Here is a 24,381-nt window from a genome sequence, read left to right as displayed (position 1 = left end):
CACACAATGGTCCAGAGCAGTCACTATTTTGGGATCTCTACCTAGGGACATTTTAGCTTACCGACCATACCTTACTCCATCTATGTATATAAATGCTGTTCCCTGCAAGCATCAGCTGTCAGTTACTGTTGCCTTTGAATACTAAGTCAAACCTCCAGGCTCTTGCCTACCTTGGCAGTAGCAGGACATTCTCAGGTTGGCCACTGATGTCTGGCCTTCCTTTGTGTAACAGGGAAGAAAGAGGTTGAAGTAATTATTCTGATAATGAGGAGGCCGTGTTGTGATGATAGCACAGCTAGAAAAGGGTTAAAATCCTGAAACAGAAGGCTGAGCTCAAGAGCTATGGAAAGATGAACAAGACCCTGAGGAAGAAGTAGGGGTCAGCAATACACAAGATACGTTTTTGGTTGAGCCAGAAATACTTGATGGGATTAAAACCACATTTTCATTGTCCTTCCCACCCTCTCTCTTCCAGACATTGTCACTACTGGGTTTACAGGAAAGCTACACATTCTTGATCCCTCCAGTCAGAATCAAAACATGATTGGGGTGTTCAACAACATAACTTTCCCTTCTGGGTGAAAACTCAAGCAAAAAAGAAGAATGTGATTGTTTGTTTAATCTGTGATTAATGTGATTGTTTAATGTGATTGTGGTTGTTTAATCTACCTTTTGGGTTGCCACACAGGGCAAACAAAGGGCAAACAAGCATTATTTGTGCTGACTGAAAATGGCCAATTTTACTGAGCTGGTATTGCCTTTACAACCATACTACATGCCAGACCCTACAGAAGAGTAACTTTTCAAGAAACAAGTCAATACCTGACAGTGAACTTATTAGATATCCAATTCCTGCTCCAGTACCTGGGTTACTGTCCAGTCTGGGTTATTAAAAGCTCAGGTTGTCTGTCTTGCAGTTTGCAGTGTGGCTGCTTAAGTGACACTTCTGGTAACAAAGGGCACAAATCTCTCTTCCTTGGGTTTGGTCCAGGTAAAACTGGCGGATTTGTTTGATCAAAGGTTAAATATAACACAAAACAGTGAAGGAAAATGTTGTTTGTCTTCATCCCTTCAAAATACTAATTGAAGATGTTACTGCTGAAGTTAGAAGCTTTTGTGAGTTAGTGACATTCTTGCTTGAAATACCCAGGAGCCTAGAGCAGAAATTACAGCTGTTTTGAGCTTCCATGCTTCAGATTTTTCCTAGGTGACACTGTATTTTGATTTATTGTTCTAGATGAAGTAGGTGCCATGGGACTAGAGGTGATCATCAGCTGGTATTTCGATCAGCTCTCATATGTTTTAAAGAAAACATTAGAAGATTGTTGCTCTAAAATTACATAACTAAGGTAGAAATAGCAGAATAAGCTTAAAAATTAATTACACTTTTAAATCCTGGGGTTTGCTCAGAAGTGCCTGGAGAGGTGAGGGGCATAAAGAGATTTCAAATGCTGGGTGCAATAAATAGCACTTACTAGGAGTTTTTAATCATTGCCAATTTAAAGGGCAGAGAAGGCTTCCTTCCGTGACAGCCGGCTCAAGCAATCCTGTCTCTGCTTCTCCCGTCCCAGCCCGGGCTGTGCCACACGATCACCCGGCCCGCGCTGCCACACCACAGGTGTGCATCTTGCGCACTCGCCCCACTCCTCGCCCCACCGCGAGGGCGGCGCAAGACCTGAGGGCGACAAGCCCAATGCCACCGGAGAAGGTCGAGGCCCCCGGCAGCCGAGGTCGTTACCTCAGCGTGACCCGCCCGCGCAGGCTCCGCGCCGCTATTGGCTGCCGCTGGGGGGTGAGGGGAAGGCTGCTGAGCGCCGCGGGGAGGCGCGGAGCAGTGTCGGGCGGACTGCCGCGCCCGCGTAGGCCTGCTCGGGCCGGCCCGCCCGGCCCGGCCCGGCCCTGCCCTGCCCGGCGCAGAGCCGGAAGCCGCGGCCGCGCCGATGAGTTGGGTGCGCCGCTTGCCTGCGCGCTTGGTGGGGGGTGTCAGGAGCCTCGCGGTGTGGCTAGGTAAGAGAAGAGCGCGGCCGCAACCCCTGTCTTTTCTCCCGCGAGGATGTGGGGATGGGGCTCTGTCACCGCTGGGGCCCTGGCCGCGCTGGCCTTGACTGCAGCCCTCTGGTTGCGGTGTGATGAAGGTACAAACATCTCTGCGCCGGGGCTCTGGCGGGGAGGGGGTGGGGCCTGCTCCTGGGGGAAGGCGGGCAAGTGGGCGCCGAACAGCGGCAGGCTTGTTCGGTGTCAGGTTTGTTTGGTGTCGTGGGCAGCCCTCCGAGTGGGCCACGGAAGCCCATGGGCGGGAGTCCGAGAGGGTGTTCCCCATGGAAAGAAAGGCCTCTAGCCGGGGGCCTTGGCCGGGTTGCACAGCTGGGCCGGGCGTGAGAGAGCCGGTGGCGGGCTCCCATGACAGCGAGGTGGGCTTGCCACCGGCACCCCGAAGCTCCCGCTTGGGGAACGGTTTCGGAGCAAAACCAAAGAGAAAGGGCTGGGGCCGGAGCTGCGTATGAGCTTCAGTAGGCCCCGGGTCTGGCCTGGGACAAGGAAACCCACCCCTGCCTGCAGTGGGAGGCCGACCGGGCAGCTCACCTGCCTTACGAAGGGATGGCCGGATGCACACACAAACCCGACCACCAGCGTCTTCGCAGAGGTCCGCTGAGAGCAGGGGCTGCCTGATCCAACGACAGCCTCTGGGAGGCGCCCTGTCTGCCAGCCGCAGCGTGGGCTTTTGCAGCGGCCTTACAGGGGGCGAGCCGAGTCGCCTCCGCCCGGGCTTCCCCTGCACCGCAGGTACCACTGGTACGTGCGTGCGGGAACCTGGCTGCCTGCCCCGCGTCTAAGCGACACGGCCGCCTTGAGGAAGGGCAAGGGTGTTGTTGCCCGTGCTGGCACGGGGCGGCGGTGTTCCAGGGTGAGGTAGGGCTCAAAGCGGAGTCGCGGACTCTGCCTGAGCTGCAGCGTCCTGCTGGTGTGTGCACGGATCGCGCTCCACTGCGGCGGGCAGGGAGGAGGATGGGAGGGAGGGAGGCGCACTGTGATGAACAGGGCCTCCAAGTCCAGCCAGCGCCGTCGTCCTGCTGCTCCCGGTGGAGCCCGGGGCGGGGGAGCGGCTGCCGCCGCGCACGAATGACTGCCTGAGCGAGGTGGTGTCGCGTCTTGCCCTGTGGAAGGGGGCCGCGGCTGTGCGCCGGAATCCCAGTTGTGGGGTGTTTTTTTTAAGTCATCATTGTCTTCGGTGGGAGCGAGCCAGTGGGGAAGGTGGTGTTTGGGTTTTTGTTGTTTGCTTGTTGATTTGGTTTAACTCCCCTCCCTCGTTGCAGGTGCCCGCAGCGCAAAGCGGTGCCTGGAAACTTTTGTTTGCGTGCGTGCAGGCTGCGAGTGGCGTGGGCCCGGGCTGGGATGCGGGGCCCGGGGCCCTGCTACCCGCCGCTTTCTGTCGCAGCGCGACTATCACGGCTGGGGCTGGCGTAGGCGCCCCCTGGGAGAGCCGAGTGTGGGCATTAAACCCCCCCCTCCTCCCCGCCGCCCTCCTCCGCCCCCCTCCGTCCCTCCCTCACTCTCCCCCTCCCTCTCTCCCTCGCTCCCTCCCTCCCTTTCCCCGGTGCGCGGCCATTGCAGTGACCCCGGCCGGCCAAGGATGATCACGAACACGCGGGGTTTCCTGTGGTCGGACCTGGAGACGCGGGCGCTGCTGGAGATCTGGGGCGAGGCGGACGTGCAGTCGGCGCTGGACGGCAACTTTAGGAACAGCCATGTGTACCGGGACGTGGCCTGCCGCCTGGCCGAGCTGGGCTTCGAGCGCACCCCCGAGCAGTGCCGCATCCGCATCAAGGGCCTCAAGCGCCAGTACTACCAGGCCCGGGACGGGCTGAAGAAGAACGGGCACGCCCGCAAGATATGCAAGTACTACGATGAGATGGACCGGATCCTCAGCTGTCGCGGGGGGCCCGACGGTGCCCCCGAGCCGCTCGCCCCACCTCCCGACGGCACCCAGCCCGCGGGGCCGCTGGCCGGGCCGCCCACGCCGGGCACGCCGCACAACAGCCGCGAGGTGGACGCCGAGCTGGACGAGGACGCCGAGCTGGAGTCCCCCAACTTCACGGAGGACTCCGGGGAATGCTCCTCCTACGCCGACCACCCCATCAAGGTGGAGTGCCCCCCCTTCGCCATCCCCGTACCGCCGAGCGACGGTGAGTAGCCGGCGGGCTCCCGGCGCCGGGTGTCCTCTCCTCACCCCGTGCTCTCGCAGTCCTACTGCCCGTGCCTCTCGGGCTAGCGTGCTTCTAGTGGCTTCTGCCATATCCTCCTCCCTCCCGCCCCGTCCTCTGCGCTCGGAAATCCGCCCATGTGCCCCCGCCCTCCTGCCTGCACCTTGCTCGTCCCCGAGAGCTTCTGCCCCCTCAACCGCGAACGCTGCCTGAAAGGGGAGCGGGCTGCTGCGGGGGGCGGGAGATGATGCAAACTGGGCACAAGGAGATGCTGGGGGACAGACCGCAGTGAGTTTATGTCGGTACTTATCATTGGGAAACCAATGGAAAACTAGCGCAAAGATGATCAAAACAGTGTCAGGTAGCGCTATACAAGAAAGCAGGCATCCTTATTGCTGGAGGATTTTCACATTTTCTACAGAGCTGTGTGCAGTTTTGTTAAGCTGAATTAAAACAATGACAATCTGCTTATTGTTGCAGATGGGCCAGAAAGCTAGGGGAGAGGTTTTGTAATTTATTGCTTGTGTTGTTTCAGAAACACCACTTATAACTTTAGCGGGCTTGTGGACAGAAACAGCCTTTAGATAAATCCTGCCCTTTCCTTGCCCATTCTTGGCTCTCAGATCCGTATGTGGTTTTTTTTTTTTGGGGGGGGGGGAGGAGGGGCAGTGTTATTTGTTTGTTTTAAATCCAGATTAATGCTGTGGGTTTAATACAAATATGAACCTGTCTTCAGAAGTTGACATCACTGAGGGATCAGCCAATTGGTTGACATTTAACCAAGCTTCTTTTTACACATAAACTCCATCAAAGAGTTGTTTACACTAATGTGTTTTTGAAATGCAAATCCAGAATGCCAACAGACTGAAACTCAATTTAGATTAATGTAATTACCTGCGATACACAAATGAGGCTATACTATTTAATAGCTTTCACTTAAACCTTTTTAGAAGATCAAAAAGACTCCTATTGTTGAGGTTTAGTACCACAATTAAAAGATGCCTTTGCATATGATTTTCTTGTTACTTTTATAACCTTGTAGAAGCTTGTGGTTTTGCTTTGGTATTCTGAAATAGAAGTGTCTGAAATTATTACAGTTTACATTGAAAAAGTATAACGACTTCATGATGCATTAAGTGCACATCTCAAAGGGATAATTTTTACTGCTTTCTTCTTAGAAAATTATTTTTCTTCAGAAACATTATTGTCTCTCATCTTGTTTTAGGCTTTAAAGAAATCAGTGCTCCAACTATTACTCCACCTCTCAGTCAGCCTAAAAGATCAAAAAAACGCCATGCAAATTTAACATTGGATAAAATGATGGAAAAATTCCTGCAGCAGAGTGTGGATACAGAAGAGAAGTTTTACAGATATGAAGAGCAGAGGCTCAAAATAGAGGACAAGCGTCGAGAAGCTGAGCATGCTCGAGAAATCCAGATGTTACAGATGTTGGGACAGATGTTGGCAGGAATTTCATCTACGGTATCACAAAGGTCACAATCTATACCAGCAAGTCCACCTCAGAGAGCAAACCATCGTTCATATGGGGATAACTTTAATTATAATGCTATGACAGCAGCACTTTCTCCACCGATAGGTACTTCCTTCTATAGCATAAATAAAAGCTAGGGTTTTTTTTAACTTCTATGTGAAAACACTGGTGATAAGTAGCTTTTGAAAATAAAAGCTAATTTGAATTACTTAATATTGTGGTGAAGGTGTCTGTCTCGCATAAAATGATACTAAATCGTCATTTCTACAATTATACTCATCATTTAATATAGATAAATTAGTTGCAGCAAATTTTAATGAGCAAAATCACATCTTTTGAACCCTATAGGAGAAGTTTTATGTATAAAAATCAAGTAGCACGCTTGCCAAAAGCTATCTGAAAACATTAGGTACCTTGTAGCAGAAATTCTGCTGCTGTTGAAGTTAACAAGCCTGACTCAGTATATGAAGTTAGGCTATGCATGTGTTTTTTCAGGCTTGGGAAAAGAGTGGAGTTTTGCCTACACTGAAGTAAGTCAGTCAAGCGTCCTTAAAATTAATTTCATTAGATTAAAATTTTGAGTCTTCTAACTAAACATACTGTCACAGTAGATATGGTAGAAGATGAAAATGTTTGCATGTAGTTTTTTCTTTTGCACCAGTTCTTTTATAAATTCTTTGGGTATCTGAATTTAATGTGAAGATAAAGGCAAAGCAACAACTCCAGGATTGGCATTTCTGCACAGACTTTTCCTTCCATACCTTATGTGTGGTGCAAAAGCTGGTAATTGGATAGAGGCATTCATTAACATACTTCTTGGAATCTGTGGTTCCATGTCCTTTATCATTATCTCTTTGCACATGGAGGTAGACTGCATGGGCAGGAGGAAAACGGGGATTGGTGCTGAAAACAGACTTGACTTGGTGCTCAGTAGTGTAGGCCTGACTTGTGGAAATGAAGCAAGACTTGTGCTGATTTAATTCCAAATTTCACACTGTTCAAAAGAAGAAAGTGGTGTGTGAAAATTAAAAAAGCAACAACAACAAAACAAACCCAACCAAACACCAAAACACAGTACCTAGCCTCCGTGTTGAATATTCAGCATGCCAGATCCTGAAGGGTGTTCTGTTATTCCACAGAGGATTTGTGAGCCCTTTCAGTTCTATCTTGCGTACTGTTTCCCTGTAGAATATGGGGGGGATTTGAGTAAGGTTTGCTGTGAGTTTAGGCTAGTTTACTTGGTTGTGTTTTTTCTTGACTGGATAGTTGGTCTGTAGTATTTAGTAATAGCAGACTTTTGCGTGTAAGTTACACCAGATGTATGGATTCCACGTTTTAAATGTAGTTTTCAATTTAAAGGAAACAAGAAGTGCTTTAGACTCGGGGGAAGAGGGGTGATGGTACCTACAAGGCCTTAGCATTACTTCTGAAAGGGATTTTGCTGTAAACAGCCATCTGTAAAGTCTTGAAACTAAAGTTTGATTTTTCTTGCTGGATTTCGTCCTGTAGGTACATGGTCATACTACGCTGTGCAAAAATGCATTATGTATATATATTTAACTGTAGCAAGAGCAATTTGAGATTCTAACCTTTCACTTGGTGAAGGTGTAACAGTGTTTATAATAAAATGTGAATATAATTCTTCAGGCAGCACATCTTTTAAGGAATTAAGTTCTCAATTGATTATTACTAAGTATGCCTTAGTCTCTAGGTAAGTGGGGCTCTGTTAAGAATAATTTTTTGCATAATTCTCTGCCTTCTCTCCATTTATTATGCAATCACTTTATATTTACATACAAACAAAAAACAGCAACAAAGAAACTGACAACCTTCTTAATATTGTACTTTGAAGGTTATAAGCTATATGATACATCTATTTCTTGTATGGTTAAAAACCACTGAGTGCGTGAACTGTGATTTAAAGAAAATAATCCACCCTATTTGCAGAGGAGATGAGAATTTTGTTTGCCTCTGGGTCACTGCAACACTATTTTGGCCATAATCCAAAACAGGGTGGTTTTTTATTTTTCATTTCTTGTGGTGGGTTTTGTTTGGTTGTTTTTTGTGTGCGTTTTGTGGGGTTTTTTTCCCCTCAGTAGAAATAGGAAGCCTGTATTACAGAAGGATTTCAAAAGCAAAAGATCAGCCAGGAGTATTTATAATCACTGAATACTAAACCATTTTATTACTGAGGATTAGTATGTCTGGTTTAGGTTTATATTCAAGAAGACTGAAGGGAAAAAAAGATGCTTTATGTTGATTGCACATAAATGCAGAGTTTTCTTGTTTATTGCATTGTCCCCTATTCTTATGGCCATTGTTTTGTCCTCTAGATTTTGGAGTTGGGATTGCTAACTTTTATACAGCTGAAAATAAGAGAGTTATTTTTCACATGATTATTGTATTACTGTATCACAGTTTCCTTGAAGCCTTTCTTGAAGATCTGAAAAAAAGACTAGTGTTCAAATAACAGAATTGAGCCTTAATGAGGAATTTTGCTGAAATACAAGAACATAATCTTTTAGTGTATTTGCTGCAATTTATATTTAATGCATTGTTGATAGAAGTACTGACCTTCAAATTTGTCCTGTGTTAGGTAAATGCTTGAATTCTTTCATGGCAGTTACAGAAATACTTTTTTCCTTCTAAGTCTTTGTAGCCTTTTGAAATAGCACATTGAATATGTAGCCTTTTTAGAGTGCAGATGTTTTAATATGTAGCTTGACGTAGCTTTGCATCAGAGATCTATAGTTGTGTTATAGCTTAAAATTATCTTTGTGTGGTATTTGTAAAGTTTGCACCTAGTGCACGGGATTAGTTTTGCAGAAAGACTTTCATGGTTTGTAACAGCCTGCCAAAATAAAAAAGTAGTGAGATAGGCCCTAATTCTGCTTAAAGGTGGAAGTCTTTAAGAAGTGAAAAATGAAACAGTGTACATTTCAAATGTGGGTTTAGTTGCTCTGTGCTTTCTCTGTGTCTGAAGTGTATGCCAAGTGCTCCTCTTTCAGTTGCGCTTAATTATGGGAGTGATTTCAGGCTGCACTAAGAAGATATTTCTAGTTACAAAATGTTCATATAGCTATACTAAGCTGTTGCTTTTTATTGTACCTGAGCCCTAAATTAGTATTGTGAGCAGTCAGTGGGAATATTATCTGCATCAGACTCTACTTTTAAAATTATCACCTTCCCTAGTTACTATTTTAAAGGCCTTTAGGTGCTGAAGCATTTGGTTTTTAGAAGTATGTCACTTTGTATATGAGTAATTTTATTGGTGTTTATGAGTGCTTAAATGAAATGCTGAGTGTAGTTTAAGAAAGAACATACTTTAATGCTTATTTTCTTCTTTTCAGTTATAGAAAGATCTTTTTCACTGCACAGAACACATTCTCTAAAGGATATGGAGAATATTTTTCAACTGGTGCGCAATGTTATCCCTCCTCTAACAGGGAAAAGACATAAAGGTCAAGATGGACGTATAGGCATTGTTGGAGGATGTCAAGAGTAAGTTAAACAGAAGTTTGATTTTTGTTTCTGAGAGAGTTTGAGGATGTCTTAAGTACTTGTAGCAGAAGTTGAAACTCACCTTACATTTAAAACATGAGTGCGTTCCAGAGAGATTTACTAGTCCATCATCATGACCATGCATACTTACTGAAGAACGTATTTCCCTGCAGTTGTGTTGCAAAATTTTGGTAGGGAATGTGGTTGAAACTTAGAATGCTTTGTGTGTCTGTGTCTACCTTTCCTGGTATTTATTCATCCATCAAAATCTTCCAATTCAATGTTAGTCTCTTCCCATTACATTATGGAATTAAAAAATAAGTGAAATAGAGAAAGACAGTGGCACATCCAATGGTCTTTATATTTTGGTAGCTTGGGAACTAGGTCTCTAAAATCAGGAATAGAATATTTACTTACTGTGTGCTTTTTATTTTTACAAATTGTGGTGTTTTCTAGATTCTGCCAGTACATGGTTTTATGTTCTGGAATAATAGAAATAGCACGTTTCAAGGGAAAAAGTGTATATCAGTTAATTTCTGTATTCACCTATAAGTAAAACAGGCTCTGTTATTTTCTTGGTCATGTTCAGTAATCTGTACAATACTTGGAACCACTAGACCTTCCTGTTTTTCATCTCTTTTGAAATAGAAACAGCATCTTGCTCCTGTAAAAAAGATTGGCTGTTGGACATCTGCCATTAATAAACACTCTAAAAAGAGCAAGAAAGGTGCTGTCTTATATAGCCATGGTGTTTAGCCAAGATTAAGGTTTCCTGTAGGTCTAAAGAGCTTAGATTCTTACCTCTTGGCAGAAATGGGCATCTCTGGAGGGCCATTCTGTCCATATTGCTCATAAAGAGAATTTAGGGCAACTGGAATCACAGGTTTTAGGCATTTTGGTGAAGCATCAAAAACCAGATGGGATTGATTCAGGTCATGGGTCCCGTATTTGGCTTGACAACAATGCTCAATTCTTGTTTGGTTTGTCTTGAAACTTTTAAGTTGGTTGTCTGAGAAGAGTTTTAAGGCATGATCTTTATAATTTTTTTTTAATGAAAGGATCAGGTGGCAAAGGTGAAATCCTGCACTGCTGAAATCAAAGCAAGGCTTGAGACTGGCTTCAGTATAGGAAGATTTTTATCTCTATTCCACAGCAAACAAAAGAGAAAGCTTTTTTAAAAATTTGCTCTGGAATTTGGGACTTCATTATGGTAGGCTGATTTCCAGATTATCTAATATCATGATTTAGTTTCCTAACCTAAATTTCATTTCATTCTAGATACACTGGAGCACCATATTTTGCTGCAATTACAGCTCTTAAAGTGGTATGTGTTCTTCTATACGAATTCAGAATGAACTTTTCATCATTTCTGTTGGCTGTTTGCCATTTTTTAAAAGCATTTGTTCTGTGCTGCATATGAAATTTGAGTTCTGAAAGGTCTTCTATTTAACAAAGAAAATCTTCAGTCCTGGATTTGTAGAAATGCTTTGTCGATACATGTCATCTGCTATGGTTTATGTAAATACTTTCTCTGTATAAGGTAAAGTTAGACATGTCAAAAACTGAAAATTTCAGAGGGGGGAACTGTTTTTATTAGAGAATTGGATAAGGCATTTCAAAACTTGATGACATATTTTCTCCAAAATTGAACAATAAAATAACTTCAGATTAATGTTTAAAATTGTATTTTACAGTGCTGCAGTCAGTTCTTCAGATTATTTTTTTTCTGGACCTGATAAGTGTCTTGAATGAAGTAACTTTCTTTCAACACTTAGAACTTCAGGCTAGTAAAATTCTTACATGCTGTAAATCTAAAAATCAGTGGTTTAATTTCATGTCATTTTTAATAATGCTTTTTATTTCCATCATGATCTATAGCAAAAGTATTTTCTGAGCTTATTTTTAGCCAGTTAATATGACACAAAAATATTTACTGCAGATAATACAAATACAGTGGTGGTTATTAAAGTGTATCATGTGTGCATGACTGGTTTCCATATACTTTTCAGTACTCTATACTGTGTCTGTATTTCCATTCATTGTGTGTGGTTTTTCTTTTGGAAGATTTGTTTCCATAGGTAGTAACCAATCTAGGTATTTCTGTGACCAACCTCCCAACCCCTGATGCAGACCATCAGAGATTTAAAAATTGTATTATTTAATGATCTTACATAAGATTTAAAGGCCACTCAGCTTTCTGTTCCCGATGTGCAAGTACAGTAGTATACTCAGAGGTCACCTATTGAAGTCATTTGGTCTCAGATGATTAGATCTGGATATGAGTCATAGAATCAAATATCTACATGTAACGTTTCAAGCTACTAAGCGATGCATAGTAGTAAAGCAGAGGAGACACATTCTTAACTTTGGGAAATTTCAATATGTGGGACACAGGATCAGGCTTTCTGGTCACTACTTACATGATTTTTATGTGTATATCTGATTTTTTGAGTTGATAACAGAAGCTTGAGGCTAAACTCCTCAGCTTTAATGGTTGTTTAACTTAAGTGGTGGTGTTGAAGTTGTCCTGGCCGTTATCTGGTACAGGTTTGGCCCACTGAGCGAGAAATGGTCGGGCTGGAAATGTACTCATAGATTGCTATAGCTATATTTTGCAAGTATAGTACAGTAGTATTTTTTCTTTCTAACACAGATTGTCTCCTGTTCAGCTGTATTCTTTTGCCTTTATTATTGTATGTATGATATTTTAGTGTTAGCTAATCTGCAAATGAGAAACATTTCTCAAGTGAGTAGAGTTCAAGATCTGTGTTTTCAGTCATCGGTGAGAACAGAAAAGAAATATATGGGAAGCTAGTTCCAAAAAAAGTCTCTGAAACATTGCATGATAGTCAATGCCAAAATATGAAAAATAATAACAGTTTGCTTTGACTACTGAGAAGTAAGACTTCAGGTGAATTATTCACCGAGTAAACTTTGGAATCATAAAGGTTATTCTTAATAATTTGATAATTCTGTTTGCAAATTTTGTTTTTTAGGGTGCAGATTTATCCCATGTGTTTTGTACCAAAGATGCAGCAACAGTAATCAAATCATATAGTCCAGAGCTGATTGTTCATCCAGTTCTGTAAGTGACTTACATTTTCATTTAAATGAGCAAGTCAGTATTGCTACTTTGAACATTTCAGTCTGACAGTTATTAGTTTGCATTTTTGTGTTTTGGGATCTTTTTGTTGTTTAATTTTTCCAAGTTACAGGATGGGCGAAGTGGAGTTTACAAAAACTCCAGGGTTTGTCCTTTCATTGCAGGCAGCTAGGTATTTAATATAGGACCACTGTGATTTATTTTTTCATTACTATCCAAGCACAAATTTTTTAAAAGCAAAGATACTGCTTTCTGCTACTTGCTGACATGTGTTCTGTGATTGTATTGCATTTAACAGGAGTAAAACCCAGAACGAAGAATCACTGCAGGTCAGCATTTTAGAATCTGCATTTGAAAGGCTATTAATAGAGTATTTCCTATTGCTTCTTCAGTCCTAGAAGTATTTAATAGTAGTCTGCCTTTTTTTTTTTTCCCCTCTCCAACTATGTATTTAAACAAAATTACTGGGCAAGACCGATGCTGATTCTCGTTTGTGTTCATAAGTATATTGCATTAGATTCCTAGGAATCAGCAGATGCTCTAAAATCCAAAGTTCATTAACAGGAAGATGAAACGTTTAATAAGCATCGGTCCTAATTGGTAAAATTGGTGTATGCTTCCCTGAGTTTGTGTTATGAAATACACAACTGATTGGTGAACTTCTGCAGGATAAATTGTTTCAGTGTTACGATGGTTTACTATGGACAGTGCAAATGAGGATTAAGATGTGTGCCTTAGGTATTCATCCCTGAGCTTAGCTTGTGTGTCAGTCTGTTGGTATACGTAGCAAAGCTGTGATTAAGTTAGAAAAAGCATAATCCAGAACAGTGTTTGTCAGATACTGCTGTTAGGATTTATGACAGTAGAAATACTTTGGTGTCTGAGAGGAAGAATATGATCTCCATTATGGGGACACCAGCAGTTGGAAGCCATAAATTTATAACATTGTAAAGGTGGGTTTCATTCTTGTTGGTGTAGAGAGAGGTGGTCAGAAAGAAGTCAGTTAGACACCAAGGGTTGTGTTTTGTTGGGTTTTTTTCAAATATAGAGGAAATATGAATTTGTGGATTTTAGACAGGGAAAATGTGATGTTTGAAAGGAAGTGGAAGATACAAGGGTAGGGGTTTTAGCCTCTAAAATGCAAAAAGTACATCTTCAGTTGATGTTCTGTCTGTTAATCATATGATAACAAATGAGATGGAGAATCTTAATGGCAGTACTAACTTCTAACTTCAATTGGGATCCAGTGGATATCTGTCTCCTATGGGAAGGAGTTGTTGACCTGGGGTGGGGAAAAGCATTTTTCGTCTACACAGGGTTCTTGATGTCAGTGGTAATGGAATAGTTTAATAGGGGACACAGAAGCTGCACAGAGGGGGGAAAAAAAAAGAGACTGCACGTAAACAGTAAAATTTAAGTGCATGGAGGACCAGATTATGCCTACTAAATAAGGGTATTTTTTTATATACACAGATTTGTAGTGTCTTCTGTGGAGTTGAGATCTCCATGAAAACCCTGATTTTTCCTTCTCACAAAGAGAACTTAGGATGTTTAACTTCATCTCTGTTTATAAATTCCTCTAGAAGTACAAAGTACAGTGATTCTAAACATTTGCATATCCATATAGCCTTCAGTTTGAAACTCAATGTTTAATACTTTTATTACATCTCTGATTAATTTGACCCAAGCAGCTGGCAAATTGCATGAAGCAACAGATCTGTAAATATTGTTTATATGGCATTCAAAATGAAGGGAAAAAAAGGGCAAATATCAGAATGTTCAGATTTTGTTTGTTAATTTTTTTCTCATCTTTTTATCTCTTCTGCTTCATTTGAGGAAAAGAGAAAACAGTCTTTTCGATTAGAATGGAAAAAATCCTGACTGACTCTATTGAGCCCAGGTTTTATTCAAATTTACACAAACAGCCTATTTTTCTCGTCAGGCCCTTTGTCGTAGTGTCACACTCTTCATATGATCTTTTATATGTTGCGAAGCCATTTGAGTTCTGCAGGCACGGCCGACTGCTCTTGATTCAGAGCCTGGTCTCTTAAACAGTCTTTGTACTTTCTCCCTGGCCGCACTTCACGCATGGAAGAACCTCCGGGTAAAACCCACCCAGCAGCTACGTCATTGTTTTCTTTTGTGTCTCTCCTTAAAACTTTGCTTTGTTATGATTTCTCCATGACCCTTCAGAGTAACTAGGTAGCTGTTGTACCACTCTCTTATTATGCTAATCATAATTATGGCCCAGTGTACTCCTCAATTCACTGTTTGAACAACTTGGCACTTTGCCAGGGTTCAGCTGCCATTTTGTACTGCCAGGAATCTGACATTTTATCACCTCCTCTGTGATTTGGTTGCCAATACCTTTCCCTACTGCCTTCACCTCATAGGAGATCACCACAAGGAAAGAACGTGTGCTTTTTTAGCTGCTGCCCCCTGAATGCAAGGGCTCTTCTAGCTTGTTAGAGCTGCTGTTAAGGATCTTTGAAGTCATGACTAGCAAAGGTTGTGTTTCAGGTCCTTGACAAATGTCTGTTGCGTTGAGGATGCAAGGAATGTTATGTGAGAAAGCTTGAGTAGGATTGTAGAATGAGGGTTATGAAAACAGGCATCCATCTTGCAGGATTGCCAGGGCAATTCCATGTGGCCCTAGCTCCATGCCATTTTGGGTTTCTTTTTAGTGTAACAAGCCATGCTGGATACACTCCTAATGCAACTTTCCCTGTGGTTTTTGTCTTGTGGCTTCATTCCCTATTCCTAAGCGTGAAGGTGAAAGAGTTGAGTGCATGTGGCAGCCTGGGATCTGGAAAGATGAAACTTCCCACACCTGGCTTTGTGCTTCCTGACCACCTAAGCTGAATAATGGTATCATCGCCATGAATTGCCACTGTTACCAATGATACTATTCAGGGATTCTGTTCAATGTGTGGTGGCCCTTTCCAAAATGCCTTGGTATTAATGAAATTAATAATTAGAAACCGGCAGCTAACCAGTTCACTATTTTTGCTGGCTGACTTTTTGCTTTCCTGTGGAGAAGTGAAAAATGTATATTGCGAAAGTCAGAGTCTTTTGAATAGTGGTGCATACAGAGTCTTGGTCACAGCTGCCTTGCTCTTGTCACCACTACCCTCATTTTGTGCTACATTTTTCTGTTTTCTCAGCTAACATGCTCCTGCTCTACACTACACACAAATCTGTGTGGATTTCTGCTGCAAATGTGCACATCCTTGTTAACATTCTAGAGAGCAGATCTTGGTTTTTTTTTTTACATCTTCATGTTAATTCCCTGGCACAGGTCAGGTTGAATTGACTTCTTGAGAATACTTGTGTGGAGGAAGTTTGTCTGGTCTTAATAGGTGAGTGATCACAGAATTAAATGAGATACATAAACCCAGCTGGTTATATTTTAAAAGAAGAGAGAATAAGTCTACTGGTTTAGAGTCCCCTTTTGCAATCTTACAGAACTTTTCTGTCTCTGTAGGCTAGGAAACATGGAGATACTATTGAGCAAGCCAATTATAACCTGATTGTCAGAGAATTTGTAGAGTCAACAGTTAATATACTCCTCCATCTTGAGAATTTTATCAGAGAAATAGAATCATATGTCAAACCACTAATTTTGTGTGTCTTTTGAAGATGTCACTCCAATATCTCAAAAAACTCATCCTTGAACTAGGTATGAATTCAGAACAAATACTTTCCTCCCAGATGATTGTATTTATGAGTCTGTATAGACTAGGAAGGATTGCTAGAATTACTGAAAGTCTTATAGTTCATTGCAGAGTTCAAGTTTTGGGTTGGATTTTGAAAAATATTTTTCTTTTTGGTTTGGGATAAAAATAATTAGGGAGAAAACTGAGGCAGACCTGTGTGTTGAGGCTAGTTACCATTAATTTTCGCAGAAACATTCATTCAGGTTGGAAAAGAACCTCAGGATCACAGAGTCCAACTGATAGCCCTACTCTGCAAGGTTCACCCTTAAACCATATTCCCAAGCACCACATCCAAACGACCCTTAAAACATCCAGGGCTGGCAACTCAAAACACCTCCCTGGGCAGCCCATTCTAGTGCCTCACCACTCTTTCTGTGAAAAAAACTTCCCTAATGTCCAGTCTAATGAAGAAGCTTAGCTTAGTTCAGGGTTAATGGAACATATTTTACTGGTTTTATTGCATTTTCTCTGGTTTGATGATTTGAAAAAATCATGAAAATGAATCATGGACAGCAAGCTCCTTATATAAGGTATTTGAGCACTTTTAACTAGTGCTTGGTCTCTTAAATAATGCACAGGAACAGTCTTAAGATTTTTGACCATTTCTAACTTGTGATGTGTAGAGATGCACAAATAGTAGTCCTTTGTGGGAGGAAGCTGATACATTTTAGTTGTATTTAGTAAGGGCAGCTATCAAACACTTCTGTGTAATGAGGGACTAACCTCTTTTGAATCAGCTGCCAGGGAAAGTCAAGGAAAAGCACAAGTTGCTCCAATTACCAGAAAGATGCCTCCCAAGTGATTTGGCTGCTGGATCCCTATTATACCTGCAGAGAAGATGCAGGCATAAACTTTGTAATATTCTTCCCAAATGTCATTCAGACAGCAGCCTAGCTGGGAAAAACATTGGAAATTTTTGTGTGTTTTGATTTTTGATTTTTTTTAATCCTGTAACAGTTTACAGAGAGATGAAGTTCAGTTTGTATGTGCATTTAAACTGTCTCTAATCATGTTGTGCAGTGCCATAGCCAAAACTTCCTTTTGGACCTGTTTCCTGTGTCCAGCTTTCTCGGCAAAAAGTTGCTGCTTCTTTGCTGTATGCTGCGGGGTAAATAAAAGACAGGAGTTGTATTCACCCTGTATTACAGGGCCTTTCCTTGCTGTTGTAGCAGACATGCTTATCTCAGCTAATACTAACAGAGGTTTTGCCACCTCCTCAATAAGAGAAGTGGCCAGAGATTTTTAGCATTGGTGTGTGGACTGCCGATGTTCTTGCTGCTTTCTTCATATGTCAAAAAAAGGAGGATAGTTTTGCTCCACTTAGATACTGGCCAAATGCATCTGTCTGAACTTGCCATACTGTTGGGTTTTGACACAGGATTAGATTTCTTCTGCATTTAATTTTTCTTGGGTTTAAGTTAAGGCAGGCATGCTTTGGATTTGCTTTTGCATTATTATTGCTGTTGTTGTGATGATGATGATATTTTAGGGTCTTTTTTTTTCAGCTGACAGTCAGTGAAGTTTAGACTGAGACTTGTCTTGTTTTCTCATGTCCACACCTGATCTGAAGTACTGTATCCTTCTGGGTGTTGATTCAACCCTCATCTGTGCCTTAAGAGATGAATGTAAGCTAGAGATACTGCTGTGGTAAAAGCTTGACAGTTTGTTTTAACATTAACCAAAAAAAAAGTGCATTGGTTTTCCTAGGAACATTATCAGTCTGTTTCTTTCCCAGGGAAATTACATTGTCAACTTCATTATGTCACAGGTTTTGGTTGATTGCAGTCCATTTATTTGACAGATTGTACTTATCAGGTCAGTTCACAGGAAGTAGTAATAGGTCAAGACCAATTCCATGAACTCTGAAAATATGAGGTCAAGACATTTGGTTATCATTGTACTTTTTGGGGCGATTACCATAACACACATTGGTAATGAGACTGAGATCAAAACATACTGCAGCTGCTTTAAATACTTGGTTATATCTAAATGCATGTTGTAAAATGATTGTGGTGATACCTCTGATGTCTTTATAAGGCCAGAGAAGGTGAACCTTGAGTGCTGTTGTCATGTCCATGAGAAAGCTCAGAAAATAGAGTCAAGCAATAGCTGCTCCTTTGGGCTCTTTCTAACAGGCTGTGAGAAGCTCTGCTCTGTGTAAGAAAAGTGACCCCATTTGTATAATGTGTTAAGGTTCATTATTAAAGAGGTCGTTGTTGGCTCTGATGCTTATAGTGTGCTGACAGTCCAATTTCTGGTGAAAGAGAACATCTGATACCTAAGTGAGAGTCTGGTGTGGAAAACATTGTGGAGTTTGTCATTATTATGACATAAAAACTATGACACAGTAAATGCAGCACTTTTCCTAATGCATACCTCAATAGGTCATTCACAATGTTGCTGCTTTGAAGGTAGATTGTGGAGGAAGTAAAGATTGTGGTACCTCCATGTTAAGAGCAGTCTCTTGCTATGAACTTGTGGTACCAGTGCTTCTCCTGGATGATGGATTGCTGTTCTTGCTGTGTTGTTAATACTCAGATGAAGCCTACTAGGTTTGCTTCTGGTATCTAAATTAACTTACTCAGTGCCTGAAAAGGAACACTTGATTTGAATAGTAGTCAATCCCTCTCTTACTACAGTCTTGATTTTTCTTTCATTTTCTTCCCTCTCATTTAATCAATGGTACCAAGAAAATAAGTACTATCTCCCCAGCATTTACAGATTAAAAAGTCTTGAAAGATCTTTCAGCAGCCTGGTAGGTGAAAATGACCATTTTGTTTTCTAAACTTGTTGGGGAGGGGGTTTGTGTGCATTTTACTATATGACTCTTAATTTACTAAATAAATCTCCTTTTTTATCTCTAATTGCACCCAGCCAAATTCATACAACTGGTTTGCCTCTTGGAATATAGAATTAGTTTAGTTTTATGATCTGAATATTGTTTTTTTCACTATTGGTTTTGCTTTTAATGTCTTTGACCTAACCATTCCAGAATAATCTCTCCATCTTATTTACCCAGTTTCCAGTAACAACCTCACCCAAGGTTTACCACAATAGTTAATAATTAGCTCTCTGAGATAACTACTTAAATTCTAGAGCTACGCATTATGTCCTGTCTCTTGCTCTTTTGATGTGCTGTATAACATGACAGGACCTAAATGTCAGCAGGTCTAACATTTGATTCACATTAATGTAATTACTTGCAGTGCTTGGACAAACAAAACTGAAACTCTTTCATCCTCAGATCAGAGACTTTTTCCCATCTTTGAAGATAAGACTCTAGGTTGGCTTTTGAAACTGCCCGCTTAAAGTGGCTTTCCCTGAGTTTACCTAACAGATCTATGAAATGGTTCATTTTAATGCATTTGGAGTTGCCTCAGTCACACCAAGTGTGCACAGATAATGAGAGAACTTGAAAAATAGTGCCTCCAGGGAGAAGCCACATAGTTGATCAGGTGACAGCAGTCTTGTTTGTATCGCATTGTCCTTCTCTAGCAGGAGGTCCCACTGATTGGTGTTTTGTGGTGTCCAAGCCACATCTCTGATTACCAAGGTGGTTCCAGCTCTGATTAAAACATATATGAAGAGTTGTAGTCCTGCTGCCTCCTCTCTATGCTGTCATTCATGCTTATATAGTATTTCTGTGGCTCCTGGTTATACTCATGCTGACTTTGGTTCTCATTTTCCTGTTTCCATGTACAGTTTGACAAGCCTGCACCTTATCATTGTTGTTCCTTTCCCTCCTCTAGAAAGCAATGACAGTGACTGTCATTCATCCTGAATGAGGAAAGCTGCTGTTTAGGGCTTTCTGTAATAATTTAAAGCTATTGCCTTGGTGGCTTTTGATCATTTGGTGAAAGACAGCCTATGAATAAAATGCAGTGTACAGCAAAATTGTCTTCTTTTGGAGGGTTGGGGGTATGAGTTGCATTTCAGGCCCTAGCAGTCGAGTGTCTTCCCACCCACTCTGGGTGGGTGACCATCCTAGAGCAGATTTGCAAGGAATTGGCAACTGCCACATATCTGTTACAGGCTGCTCCAGACGATTTTAAGAAACTGGGGGTGGTATTAGGGCAATAGCCTCCATCTCTTTTCAGCCTTTTTTGTTGTATTTGGTTATTACATCAAGCTTTCACAAAGATGAGGATTTACAAAGTTGTGTCATTGTGTGCTAGTGAAATACAGAAAAGTCCTGAAGAGCAAAAAGGCTGACTTAGAAGTTTGTTTTCTGTACCAGCTTTTCAAAAATGAAAGGTGTTGTGAAAGACCATGAAGTTGTACATTAAGAGGCAACAGTGAGACTGCACAGTACTGAATCCAGCAATTACTGCCGTAAGTGCCATAACCAAAGCAGTGCTGTGTTCATATAAAAAAATAAATGAGGTGGTAAGCCAGGAAGAATTTTTTTTTCAGAGTGCATAGGTTTTAATTTGGCAGAAGTTTTCTAAAGCTACCAATAATTCACAAAACCAATTTGTCCCCACCATTTCAGAGACTCTGTGCTGTTTAATTTGAATAATCTTTGTATATTTTGCCATGGAAAGTACTTTTCTCAGTACATTTTGGAGGCAGAGAAAAGAGCCAGAGGATAAACATGCAAGATGCTAAACACCATACTTTGGCCCTATCCACTCAGAGCTTCAAGGAAGGCAAATGATAAAGATGTTGTGCCTGTTTTCCCATGAGATCACAGTCTCAGCCTGAACTGGGTGAAGCTTTGTCACTCTTACTTCATGCTAGTACTCAAGGAAAGCTGATCAAGTAAACATCCATGGGGTCCTTTTTCATTATGTCACCCTACTCTGTGAGACTCTATATGCTTGCTTATTTATTTAGATCTGCTTTGACTAATGGATGGTGTGTAAAGTTGATCAAATGATTGTTGATATAGACTCTTCCTTAGCTAATAAACCTCACAGGGATGAGTAGCTGTAGAACCTCCCATTTTCCTTATTAATGAGTCTGTTGTCTCCCAGTTGCTATTTGCATGTTTATCTTGTGAGAGTTCATTTCTATATGTGGTCTGACCTTTATGAAATTCTTTCCAGACAAGTTGGAAAGGTTTTGGCGTTTAGAGGGATATTTGGTTGGTTGGTTGAATAAGTGAGCTGTCATAATCTGGGTTTTCATCAGAATGGCATCTGATAACATGTCACATAACACAAAGTGGATAGCTAGAAGTTAAGTAGCTGTTTGATGGTGTGCTCATTCCCTGCAAATCTGCAGCAGCAGTCTGTCACTAGAATCTTTAATTGCACACATCTACACAGTGGTGCTGTAGTTCACTCTCTGTCTTTACAGGTGTTACTGCTTGGATTCAGCTTCCCAGATTATTTCTGTTGTGTATGCCCATGATGCAGAGTTTGTATTTTCAAATTGTGGGAAGGAACTCTTTTCCAGTTCTTGCCCCATCACCTTACAAAAAAGCTTGCTTCATTTTGGGGAAATCCCTGACTTTTGGTTAGTCAAAGTCTCTCTCAGAAGGTTTCACCTTGTTTTCAGAAATTGAAATGCTCTTTCTCACAGCCTTGCAAGAGATTTTCTGGCTTCTCTTAATACTAGCTTTGTGCTTTAAAGCAGGGCTGTCGTGTTTGAGATTCTCATTTGGGAAAAAAGTCATGTACCGTATGGTTCTGCACCTCTAAAAGACGGTACTGATTCTTGCTTTCTTGATTCTTTTCTGGCAGAGTGTGAAGATTGCATCTCTTTTGATCAAGAGGATGCCTTCTTCATACCTCACATACCTTTCTAGGTACTTGGGGGAAAAAAATACAGTGCCAATTTCAACTGTGCTTCTGTCTCTTGGGCAGTGAAGGTGATAATTAAATGGAGAGGTTTGAAATGAAGTTAAGTTATCAGATGGAGAAATGACACAAAGAGACAAATGTGATTGTTATTTTTAACTGTTATTTGTGTGAGCATAGTACACAGAAAACAGCTGAGTACCTGACTTGTATTCTGTGCTGCTGCATCCAAAGTATTTTGTTGTTTTGTTTTTTTCTGATTTCAATCCACAACAAGCAAGAATACACATTAACTTTTTTCTGTCATAATGAACTAAACACTGCTAAGAATTCTTTTTGTTCCCAGGTACCTGAATATTGTTTGCCTGTATTGGCAAATTATCCAAATGATCCTTGGCAAGGTTTTTGGCCTGTGCCAGCTAGCCTCTTCCTCTGGTGAAGAACTACTGTGTCTGGGAGGCAGCTTGAGCGATACCTGCTCCAAAGCCTGAGGGTGTAGAGGCCAGCTGACCTTGGTATCAGAGAACTCTTCTGGACATGTGTTGCATATAGACTGTAGCTGTTGAGAATTAGAAGAGTTTTTATCTTTGTGCTAAATCCAGTGGTCAGGAACATTCAAGGTGACATCCTTTCCTGAAGAGAGCTATTTGTTGAACACTTATACCCTGTCATCTTTAAAATACTATTTTGATATCTCTGTGTGGGAATAAATTGTAAGATGTCACAACAGCTCACACTTTCAGAGAAGCTGTAGATACAGTGTATTTGTAAGGTGTCCTTAGCTGCATAACCACAGCTGTGGTAAACGTCCAGTATCTTAAAGTGAATTTGGCATGATACGTCTCTGAGGCAGTATTTGTTCTTTTTCTTTTATGAAGAATCAAAATTCATCAGTTATTTTACAGCTTGTTTTTATAGCTGATTTTGCAATGTAGTAGTTATTATCATCATTTTCAGTGCCTTGGTCCTTCATATGCCTTGGGTTGCTTCTTCTGTGAAGTTGCAAAGGAGTTATGTGAAGGTAATGTTTGTAAAATGCTTTGAAGATGAAAAGCTCCACAGTAGGCTTTTATTATTACCAGAGGCAAAGTGAGCCGGAGTGGCTTAATGTTGGACCGTTCATTTCCCAAGAGATGGGTTTGTTTTGAAGAGCATGCATTATCAGTTGGGTTGGAGACAAAATTGTCTTATTTCAATCCTGAATATAAATAAATTGGCCAACTTTCTACCTTGAGATTATTTGCAGGAGATACTTGTAGAACAGAGCAAGTTATGGTACCTATGTATGGCACTGTTGTTAGCTTACCTTTAGTGGAAGATATATTTGATGAATTTTGCTTCTGCTATCTAAAGGTATTTTGCATTTAGTCAATTCAAACATCCATAAGTATATAGCATGGTATTCTTAAAGATGTGTGATTCATATGAGATAGGGATTTGAGAAATACTATATATTTGAGATACATACTGCTCTTTTAGAGATCAAATCAGTTCCAGCATGTAAATAAAAAGGTGGTCTGCATTCAGAAATGGTGTCCTTTTATTAGAGTTTGGTTCAGAGTTTTTCACATCCAACCTACCCATATAAAAGAACTGTCTTTAAAAGAACTGTGCTTTAAATATTTCTTGAATAATTTTTATTTCCAGTCTGTTTCTACATAATAAACTGATAGGGGTTCTATAGGGACAAAAAGTGGGGGAAAGTGAGCTGTCTGACAATTCTCAGGCTACTACTGTTTCCTTGTGAGTTAGGGAAGGAGCTGTGTCATGCAAATGAAAATTCAACTTCAGCTTGCTAACCGAGAAATGCTTCAGGGACACCGATGTCCTCACGTGGTTCCTCGTCTCCCTTGCCCTTGCAGCGGGTCATCGCTTCTGCCCAGCAGCCTTGTTCTGACAGAGCTGTTCTGTGGTGTCAGCACAAGGCGCCTTTGGGGAACCAGCGCTGCTGCAGCCGGGGATTTCTGAAGCAGCTTTTGTTGGTGGAGGGACTGCTGGGTCTTGGCCAGGCGCGAGGCAGTTGCGTCCGTGTGGCCTTGAGTGGGCACCTCGCTCCCTGCAGCTGCAAAAGCTTTGGGCTCCTGCCTGGCACTTGCAGAAATCGTTGTGAAATTTGCTGATTCTGCCAGACGCAGGCTAAACACTTGTTCCCAAGTGGTGTGTCCCATCAGTACAGCTGTTGGTTATGAAAAACGTGCATGGGCTTTCAACCGTCTTAATAGACCTTTGTTGAAGTATTGCAAGCTCAAAATATTCCGAGTAATGCTATCGAATAAGACTCCCTTGCTTTGCCTATAGGGCTATTATTCCCCCGTGCGTTGGTTAAAACGTTCATTTATTGTTGTCACTTATGTTAGAGGCAGGGAGGGAGGCTGAGTTTTCCCTGGTACTGTCAGTAAGGATTAACTGATATTGTTGGACAGTGCTTTCAAAATATTCTGACCTATTTCCACAACAAAACTGATCAGAACAAAATAAGCAGTTCTGGTCAGCAACTAAATGCTGTATTGTGGCAGCTCTATTAGGCAGTGGATTTTCTCATCATATTTCCGATGTAGACAAAACCTGAGTGCTACAGAAATCTTAAGCATTGCAAGCAGATTATACCCTTAGTGAGTAGCTT

The 24,381-nt window shown here is 41.7% G+C and overlaps 2 protein-coding genes across 5 annotated transcripts in view; one reads left to right on the top strand and one right to left on the bottom strand.

Moving 5' to 3' along the window:
- RAB20 (RAB20, member RAS oncogene family) overlaps positions 1–2,978 on the bottom strand; it is a 75,542-nt gene extending 72,564 nt beyond the window's left edge. The window contains exon 1 of the mRNA XM_054162870.1: positions 2,584–2,978. The gene's annotated coding sequence lies outside the window, so the exon portion shown is untranslated. The remainder of the gene's footprint in view (positions 1–2,583) is intronic.
- NAXD (NAD(P)HX dehydratase) overlaps positions 1,867–24,381 on the top strand; it is a 49,997-nt gene continuing 27,482 nt past the window's right edge. The window contains exons 1-6 of one of the 4 annotated variants that reach the window (XM_054162866.1): positions 1,898–2,007; positions 3,613–4,184; positions 5,428–5,799; positions 9,045–9,195; positions 10,474–10,519; positions 12,192–12,280. In XM_054162866.1, the coding sequence (XP_054018841.1) occupies positions 3,632–4,184; positions 5,428–5,799; positions 9,045–9,195; positions 10,474–10,519; positions 12,192–12,280 (1,211 nt within the window). In that variant the 5' untranslated portion in view covers positions 1,898–2,007; positions 3,613–3,631. Of the gene's footprint in view, positions 2,008–2,038; positions 2,136–2,322; positions 2,412–3,612; positions 4,185–5,427; positions 5,800–9,044; positions 9,196–10,473; positions 10,520–12,191; positions 12,281–24,381 lie in introns of those variants that run through there. The other 3 variants (XM_054162868.1, XM_054162867.1, XM_054162869.1) reach the window with 3 other exon arrangements.

This window comes from Dryobates pubescens, chromosome 7, assembly GCF_014839835.1.
Source record: "Dryobates pubescens isolate bDryPub1 chromosome 7, bDryPub1.pri, whole genome shotgun sequence".
NCBI lineage: Eukaryota > Metazoa > Chordata > Aves > Piciformes > Picidae > Dryobates > Dryobates pubescens.
The sequence above is the reverse complement of the archived record's forward strand: the minus strand, read 5'-3'. Positions and strand labels throughout refer to the sequence as shown.